Source organism: Thermobia domestica, chromosome 9 (genome assembly GCF_964235325.1).
Source record: "Thermobia domestica chromosome 9, izTheDome1.hap1.1, whole genome shotgun sequence".
Lineage (NCBI taxonomy): Eukaryota > Metazoa > Arthropoda > Insecta > Zygentoma > Lepismatidae > Thermobia > Thermobia domestica.
Window position 1 is genome coordinate 129,678,042 of NC_137462.1, and position 10,438 is coordinate 129,688,479.

Sequence of the window (10,438 nt, forward strand, 5' to 3'; positions counted from 1 at the left end):
AAGCAACAACATGAACTACATACCAACAGGCAAGCAAATAAATAATAAAGTGCATAAGCGGAGATTGAAATTCGGACATTCTGTTGATATATCTCTACCAGATAGACAAGGAGAGAACCGCCTTTTACTTTACACAGCAAAGTGATTTAAATAATGAATTGACGTCTTAACTATCAACATGTTTAGCAACTTCGTAGTTACTAGTATAATGATTATTCTTGCAATGCAAGTTGATAAAAAACAAAAACGTGCTTTTTGGAATAATTTAACCTGTTTTTGTTTATGTTTATGCATTAGTTCATGTTTTCACTCAATCTTTAAAAGACCTTTTTTTTTTTTTTTTTTTTACGTAGAACATCAGAGATATAAGTAGTTATTAGAAAACATGTTTGTCTTGCTGGTATTTGACTCTAGGTTTCACTTAACCAAGTTTCACTATTATCCCTTCATATTCACACTTCCAAAGTCTTTAGTCCCTTTCCGTCAACTTCACAAAAAGCAATTATGAAAGCAACAGAAAGCGTTCGAGACCTCTTGCTTGTCTAGTGGTACGCCAGCGTCTTTGATGCTCGAGGTCCGGGGACTGATTCCCGGGTGGGAGAGCATTAAATACATTAAAATGGTTTGGATTCTATCTTAAACTGTAAATCAACATCTCATATAGCCTTGGTGATGTAAAAGAACGGTAAACTTTAATAAACAAACTAACAAACAAGATAAGTATTTGAAACATGAGTATCAGGAATGAAAATGAAATATTTAATGTCCCTCGTTTATACTAATGAACAGAGCCCGGATCTTGTTGACCTAAAAAAAATTTAAAAAGTGACCTATAAAATGATACTAAAATTCCTGTAAAATGACCCTAAAAATCACAAAAATTGACCTTAAAACTTACGTTTTCTCAAACTTTTATTTCATTAAACATTGACATTTTTTAATATCCATTGGATTTTTAATTAACATTTCTCACTCATATTCAAAAAGTATTGTTTCACTTAGTTGCAGTCCATTGATCATTTATTTCTATTGATCAGTCCATTGTACGGCATTGTAAGTATTGAAAGCGTCAATTCACTCCCGAGTTAAAAGTAGGAAGCACTCTTAAACAATAAAACTTAGCAAGTTTAGACTACACGAAAATAATAGATAAAAACCTTCTAATGCATTTTTAGTTATTCAGGTGATCACATTCTTTGTGGTCAATAACCCAAAACTATCTGTTTGGCCACCTACCAACCCCCATCTTTCGTTAACCAGCTACAGTTTAGTTTTCATTAGCTTGTTAAGAATGCAGTTTTTCCACCCCAATAGTCAGGAGGTAAGAAAAGAGATTATTCAATTTCGTCTTTTCCACATCCGTAAACCGTGTTCATTTAAAGATTTCCTTATGTAGAAGAAAAGGAATAAAAAGACCATAAGTGACCTAAATGTTACCTTAAAATATTAAAAAATGACCTGAAATTTCAAAACGGCAAAAAGTGACCAAAAGTTGGCCCTAAAAAACTATATTTTTAGAATCTAGAGTTTATGGATAACGTTTTTATTTGAACTTGCCTTGTCCATTGCGTAACAGAAAAAAGTTGACTTATCAACAAGATCCGGGCCCTGCTAATGAAGAATGATAGAACATAAGAGGAATGATTATGAAAGAAATGGTGGACTGAAAATGTGGAAGGAAAGCGAGAGTACTCCGATAAATAACTCATGGAAGAGATGTTGTTCACCATAGTAAGTATGGAGATAGAGATAATGGAAAGAAGAAAAGTAATTTTTCGACATCTATCTGTTTGTTCGTCCTGATATACATACGCTTAGAGGCCATACCATTCCATGTATCGAGACCAAATTTGAAACTTAAGTTTTTTATGCGATCCTCCAGAGGACTTTTTTCCTTTTAATTTTCTTTCTACCTCTAAAAAAAAGGTAGTTTGCTTAAGGGTGAAAATCGAAATTTGCGAAAAAAGGCTGTAACTATTTTGTTATTATTTCATAAATGCATATTTCACTTATAACCTTACAATACGGAATAACTCGTTTGCCTTGGGGAAAAAATGTATGAAAGGTAGTTTATTCTGAGGAAGAGTTCTTTTTTTCCGGATAGTTTTCTCAAAAATAACTCAGGCAATTTTGTTCACATTTCATTGTTAAGAGCCTGCCTTACTAAAAATAATGTAAAATTTACCATTTTTCTTTTCCTTGTTTATTCATAAGTGAAAGGAGATAATGAATTCAACTTATTACAATCATAGATAATGTTGTTCTACAACAGAAAATATGAACCTGAAGAATTTTCAGTGTTGCCACCCATAGAAATGACAGTGTTGCCAGAATAACAATTTCCCTAAAATTTAAGTTAAGACAGCGACTAGAGGAACGATCTCAACTGCACTTGGGGCCATATGCATAGTCGACCACGTAGGGGTCCCCTAGACGAACCGTGCCTGTGGGCTTCCTCAACCTTCCCCTTGACTGTGCAATGCATAAAGCTTCCAAAGTGATCCCTCAGGTACGGTTAACACTGAGAGCTGATTGGTCTAGTACACCTCGAGCGAGGCTAAAATTTTGTCAAAAAAAAAGTTGAAGGTAGAACTCCGAAACTCAATTCTACTATGATAAAGAATTAACATCGAAGCAGCAACTGCATGGATACAACGTATGCTATATCAAAAAATGAAATAAATGTTCTGAATTTTGTTCTTGCCAAGGCGGAAAAATAATGGTGTAGATTAGGAATACAGTTCTTTTTTTTTAAATTTTCAGATAAAGTCTGTTAACTTGAAAATAGTTATAAAGTGATATAGAAAAGCGGAAAATATCGGTGTAGATTAGCAATACATTTCTTTTTCATTTTCAGGTAAAGTCTGTTAACTCGCAAAAAGAAATATGGATATGTAGCTAGAAAACATGTGGGGCTGTAGCTTTACAATAGAGATCCCACTAGAAATAAATTACATATACACTGTAATTTTTTGGACAAAATCAGCCCATAGTATTTTTGTGAATGTATTTTCTAAACAATTTGCCAGTAAAAGTTAACCTTAGGAGGCATAAAAGTTATGTCTATAAATACAGTATTTTTGGGAGGATATTCCATGCAAATAGCGTAAAACTTCTTATCTACTTATTCCTAGAGTGTTATCATCTAATTGCGTACAATTGTATAAGACATACATACATATAGTGAAAGCCAGACGTCTCAAAACCATGCACCAAACTTTGGAAGCTGCTTATTACAAGCAATTTTTGCATCTACTACGGTTTAATGCCAAGGTGAAGCTGGAGGGCTACAGTCGAGGTCCGTCCGTAGGGAACGGGCGAGATTGCGATGGTGTGTAAACAAATTAGGGGTTCACTCGAGCAGACACTTTTACGAAATAGAAAATTTATAGGTAAAATACGATGTGAAGCCCTACATTTTTCGTGGAGGAATGAAAGAGTAAATATAAGTAATTGCCATCAATGGCAGCATATTGAAATGATTTAAGTGATAATGAAAGTATTGTAAGTGTAAGTGTGCTTTTCCACTATCCTCGTATATACATATACCCCCATCGCTGACGCGCCTGCTCCCTACGGACGCACCCGCTCACTATCACTCGGAGCCGCCTGATGCGCTCCTACCATAACTCAGTTAGGTAGCATTCGTGCTTTTAGCCACATAGCACAAATTGATTCGTATCTTATGTACTGTAGTTTTTGTTATACGCCCACACTGTATTTATACTGAGCCCTCCTTTAGTTAATCTGCAAGTAGTAATGGAGCTCTTCATATAGACATACTTTGCTAAAAGAAATACAAAGCTCTAACCTAACCTGAAAATGTAAGAAATGTGTAAAATTTGATAGAACGGTTTACTCGAATAATGATCAAATTAGTATAAAAAATATGCATCTATCTGTAGTAGGTGGTCACTAGAACCTAGTTTTGCATTATAATTGCATAATTATGAGCCATACTTCTTAACACTGTTTCCATAATCACGTGAACCGATGCATACTTTGAGCAATTACAGCGCGTCGATAAACAGGAGTTCGATGATTTCCACTTGTCTTTCCTTATACGCATATCACCAACACTAATGTGCCTGCTTCCGCGGACAGAATCATGATTGATCCCTCAAATTGTGCCCAGCTTGGAATCGGAATAAATGCAAACTTTTCCTGTGTTGGGCATGGTTTTTCGCACTTATTTATTTATAATATATAAGTTTGCAAGCATATTATAAATGTGTACGCAGCTGGTGGTCAGGTAAGAAACCAAGAATGCAGAAGACGTTAGATCATTAGTGAAAAAAAAAAGGATGTTAGCGCTCCTCAACTTTACCTATGCTAACTGAGAAATGTAGGAAAACACCAACAGGGAGAAGGATGTAAAACACATTCGAATAACATTTTCACGATGAAATATGTGTAACTATTGAGTCAATTTTTCCCATCAGTGATGATTCCAGTTTTTTCTGTGTGTGTGTGTGTGTGTGTGTGTGTGTGGCGATTTCAATATACTGCGGATGAAATGTATTAGTAACGAAAATACTGAGAATTCACATTGAGCACGATAGGCTATGTGGTCCTGAGGGAATGTCATGGTTCTCGGGGAGAAATCCCCCCCCCCGGCCGATCCTTGAAATCACCACTGGACCCCTAGAATCAATTCTGAAGCTAATCTACAATCTAATCTAAAATCTACTTCAGTACCAATACTGTAACAACAAGCATCTCTCGCTTATTTTATTTCAGGTAGAAGTTGTTAGTCCATTCTTTGACCTTGTATTCAATATTTGTACGAGCGGAAGCAAAATATCCTGCAATCTTCTTTCAGGAATTGGTATATATTTTAAAATTGGTTGCCATCAATATGTCATTTATTATCGCTTAATCAGCTCAACGAATTCGGTAAACTCATTAACATACTCAAATATTTTGTCAGCACGGAGCATATGCATTTTATACAACAACACAAACTGCTACGGGCTAGCAAAGGGTGCGTTGAAGCACCCCTAGCCATTCCCTTGACTTACGGGAAGGTTGCGGGCTTGTTTGACCCTGCGGGAGAACTCTGCAACGCAAATTATCACGTGTCCCGTACGTAGCCCCTAAGTAACCCGCAGAATAACTATGCATACGGCCCTTGGTTACGTATTGTGTTGTTTTGGTTTGCTGTGAACTACTTTTTAAATAGCATTATTATTTAGTTTTAATAACTGTATGTTAAAACTATTTTGTTTATTACAAACTAAATACAACTATTATTTAAAAAGTTTTGGCCCGCGATATTTTGGGCGGCAATATTTCTGCCGCGAGATTTTGTCTGTATCCCAGTATAACAAATACAATTACAAATTTATCCAAACATGGGCACTTTTTCATCATTGAGACGAATGATAATTCTTTACGTATATGCTACCAAATTAAATGAGTCCTTACAAGAATCAAATTGATATTAGCGTAAGTAAATGTTCATTTTGTGCAATTGTAATAGTATTAATTTTAGTATTTACTTTTTAAATATTTGAAAGGCTTGGAATTCCATCTGAACGTGATAGACCGCTCAAGATCTCTCATCCTAAAATCATGCTACACTAAAACTAGAGGAAGAGTGTTATCTTGGTACAGCCTGTTCACAAAATCCTCAGCAACGCCACTTGAACTTAGAGCCTTTGACCGAATGATTTCAGCATCGGCGTTGGATCCAAGAAATACTTATCGGATTCCTGACCCAGAATGCCAGAACTATGCAAGTACCACAAGTTCACCCAACAATGTTTAACTAAAAAGACAAGTAATCATACCATTCTTATGTGTTCATACTGAGTAATTATATAGATTTGATTTTTAAAAAATGTACCTAGCTTTTTAATTTGCGTGTTCTTTAATAATGATTAGAAAGATTATTTCGGCCTAGTTTAGTATGGCAGAAAATGTAAATTATAATTGGAGATCGTAGGAAAATATGTAAATATATTTCACAAATATCACTAAATAACTACATTATTTCAAGAACATTGTAATACTAATTTTCACTATTAGAAAGAGTTTCTAATTATAATTAGTATATTAATCTTTTTAAAGAATTGAAAAAAAAAAGAGTAGCCTAAGCATTTAATTAGTTTCTTGTTACTTTTATTTTCAATTACAAGTCTATTGGTTAACATGTATTGCATATCTAACATTTTTTGGTGTATCTAAAGAAATACTTGTATTTTAATAATAAAATGAGTGAAGTATAACATAGTGGAACTATTTATTAACACTTCACGTTTTGGCGACAAACTTAGTAGTAGAAACAAGACATCATGATGCGCAATAAATACGTTCTGAAAATCACTAATTTGTTTGAATATTCACAAATGGTCGGTGACGGGGCGAAGTGGCGTATGTTGATTTTTATAATTTTACAAGCAAACAATGTGAAAGGTGTCTTTAACGTTATATCGTACTACACATTTCAAAATATACCATTTGCAGAACGTTTATATCTCACTTATCTCAAGAATTCAGCTAAGAAAGTCTTATGGTTGATAGAGCAGGTTAAATAACAATCGATGAATGATGGTCATAACTCAAAATCGTGTTTTCCAGTTACGCTACTTTTCCCCTTCCCCGACGGAATTAGTAATTTTTACTAATTGTTTACCAATCACTAATATATTTTTTGGAAATAAGAGAGTAATTATTGACAGATTACTGATATTTAATAAGGACGTCAGCAGCTGGGCTATTTGATCCGGTCACAGAGAGTAATTGTAAAGAGAGAAATTATAAGCACATATAGCTATTGTGTAAAAGTTTCAAGTATTTTCGTTTTCGTGTAATAAATTCAAGTGTTTAATTTATACTTTGTTTCTATTTTTTAAACAGTCAATTTAAAGTGACCCAATAGTGCATTTTTAAATTGATATTAATGTTTGTTTGATTTGAATATCACATAACATACAATATTACCGTGTTTCCTTTAAATAATACCTAACCAGAAAATTTTACAATATCCATAGCATTCAACGAAAAACAACTCCAAACTAAGACATATACGCATACTAATGGACTTTATTAAATTGAACAAAGTAATATGGGTTACTACATAATCTGATGTGTAGTGTTCGAGAAAACTAGAAAAAAAATTCTTGAAAGTATAAAAAATTGATGTACGACAAACATGCCACCTATTAAGATATGACTGAAACTAAAGTATACTATCATCAAGTTCTTCAATGTCACATTAGAAGAATAACAATACACTGGATGGTGAATCAAATTTAGACCAAAATTAAGATTAACCCTAAACCATGTTGAAAGGTCATATGAAAGGTCATGAAAGGTAATGTGTTGAAAGATCATACATCAGTCGATAAATTGAAAATGATATGTTTGACATGAGTAGTTTATTTTCGACAAAACGAGCAAAACGAATTTTTGTAGTGCTACAAATGTGTCATGCGTTTCCAATAATGAATGAGTTTTTATTATGCGGAAAGCAGATTGTTTCATTATTTGTTTGCCTTATCCTAACACTGAAATATATTCCTAACAGTCACACAGGTACGATCGTATTATTTGTAAGTAGTATCTTATTTATTTTAGATTGCTTGCAATACAGTTATGCCTATTCCAAAAATAATCCTTACCCTCAAAAGTATGTTTTAGTAGTTGCAGTATTTGAAACGATATACTTCCCACATAATAAATCTCCATACATATATTTGCATTTCTGTACAAAAATAATAAAATGTATTGTGTCTTTCAGGCAATAATAATAATAATGTTAGACCCGGTCTTACTTTCGGGGAAAAACAGTATGTATTAACAAAAAAGGAAAACATACTCTTTTTCATATACGATTATAAAGAATATATTATCAAGGAGTCACTAAATGCTAACACAAAATTGGTATTGAAGACCTATTTTGGTGTTGATAATATCTGTGTAACCATAGCCACAATATTATGTTTTATTCGACGTGTCCATGAAACGGAAAAATAAACTCTTGTGTGAAAAATAACGAATCAGCAATTTATCACGATAGTATTTTTTTACAATCAGAAATTAACTTTACTACAAACTTATATTAAGTTTATTTTGTAATACGTTGATTTATATTTATATTGTAAAACAAATTATTGATTTTTCTATTTTCTTTGAGATAAAGTGGAATGTTAAAATATTTTATTTTTACTGTTTACTTCTTCAAATTTATTTTAATGTCTCCTGTTTCATGAAAATTGAATTTTGTTATATTTAATAATAAAATTCAATTTAAACAATAATACATGCATGTGTAATGTAAATTCAGATTTTTAAAAAAGACAAGAACCATTAAACAATACTTGAAGAAATTCAGTAATAACATAATTAACATTTCAGTTCGCTTAATAATAATAATAATAATAATAATAATAATAATAATAATAATAATAATAATAATAATAATAATAATAATTTTGCATATAAATAATCGACTAGGAAATAGAGATGTTATAGGTACTAAAAAACTGTTAAGAATTTATATCAAGGTATCTACAAAAAGTTATGAAATCTTTATGAGTGAAGGTGTGATCATAATAAAACGAATATTGAACAATTGCCTTGCCATGACGTGTCTAGACATTTGTTTATTGTTGTTAGTTCTAAACAATAGAATGTAGTAAATGAGAATTTCATTTCTTTCTCCTGATAATGTTATTTTAATATGTTGCATTGTGAATTTTTCATTGTGTTACTTCTTAAGTTTTATTACCTAGGGGATGATAATGTTGTTTTCCTATAGTTTAACATATCTAAATTTATAACTTTAATTGCATCTTAGTTATAAATGTCTATCTATGTGTCAGTGTGTATACGACCATAATAAATCTTGAAACTACAATTAAGCGAAAGTTAAGATGTGCACTTTCTTTGAAATAAAATTAAGATTTAAGAAGCGGAAAAAGTAGACAAAATAAGCCAAATTCAAATGTCGAAACAATTACAAGTTTCTAGTATACGTAGAAAATATCGTTACTTTTAGAGAGATGTCTAAGAGCTGTTGCAGAAAGATAATTAATATTTTCAATTCAGACAAATTAATAATTGCATTCATGTTACAAGTGTCCATAGCTACGACAACTCGATTCGCTTTCTAATCCTGTGTAGACACAAACGATGTGGAGTATTGTTAGAGAAATAAATGTGTAAATAGGCTATGAGTATTTTATTATCCCAGGGCTAATAGTCAGATATGTAAAATAAATATGTAAATGATTTTTTAAATATATTAAAAACCTGGTCCATCTTTATTGTTTACTCCATTGATATATACGCAAAGTTATTTCTGTGTTTTCTTTGAAATAAACAATAATCTTAATAGTTTGGTTTTTACTGATTCCATCTTCAAATCTATTTAAATATCCCTTACTTGATTAATATTAAATAATTGTTATATATAATTAATGCTTAAAATGAAAAATGACGTAAGCGTCGTTAACATTCAGTACTTTTATGAAGTTTGAGTGAAAAACAAATGAGAAAAAAGCAGCCACACTGAACAATGTTTATCTTTCTAAACATTAATTTATGTTGAAATGCCTCTCCCATTTATTATTACACAATGTAAACACTGTATCTTTATTTTTCATATGTGTATTCCACAAGTTTTATTATTTTTCCATTATCTCATTTTTTCTGTACAAATGAAACATGTATTAAGTATGTTTACTGTTCGAAAGAATAAAATCATAAGCGTGAGCATGAGAGGTAACAAGCAAATGTCTTTTCTAAACTTTTGAGGACTTCTTAAACAAGATCCAGCGTCTCTTTATTAGGAATTATAGTTATGTGTTTCCCCATTTCTGGAGGTCTGCGCACGCTTATGCATAAGATAGGACAGACTTGTAAACGATTATGATATTAAAAGAATATCGAAATAAAGAGAATCAGAGATACTATGCTATCATTTGTGTATTATTTCTTCTGTATGCTGCCTTTTATCTGATTTAGGGAATTTAATTTTTCAACTTTGATTTTATTTTTTAACTTATTGACAATTGAAATTTAAAACATTACTGCCTAGTTTTTATTTGTATTTTGTATCGCTTTAACTATTACAGATTTTGCTTTAAAAAATGTAAATATCTTTAGTCTCGAAACTAAACTCATTTCACCGAAAGAGAAACAATGTTTTCTTTTTAAATATTATTTTACATGCATCCTTATCAATAGAACACATCCCACAGGATATCCTTTATATGTCCCAGAGATACAAAATCTGTCCAGAATATTAGATTCACAGTAAAGCTTTAGGGATAATGGAAATATATACAGGATTTCCCTTGGAATTCAATAGGATGTACCTGTTACGAAAAAAGTATTTCGATGTCTAAACTTCGTCCTGTAGTTATCCCGCAGAGGCCAGAAATAACCCGCAGGATGTCCCGTTTGTAGTACGTAAGCGGATATTTGAATT

The 10,438-nt window shown here is 32.0% G+C and overlaps 1 protein-coding gene across 1 annotated transcript in view; it reads left to right on the forward strand.

The window, feature by feature from the left end:
• The window catches only part of LOC145695018 (uncharacterized), a 65,339-nt gene extending 55,414 nt beyond the window's left edge, over positions 1-9,925 (forward strand). The window contains exon 3 of the mRNA XM_081771846.1: positions 5,520-9,925. Coding sequence (XP_081627972.1) covers positions 5,520-5,770 — 251 coding nt within the window. The 3' untranslated portion in view covers positions 5,771-9,925. The remainder of the gene's footprint in view (positions 1-5,519) is intronic.
• Positions 9,926-10,438: the final 513 nt, after the last annotated feature.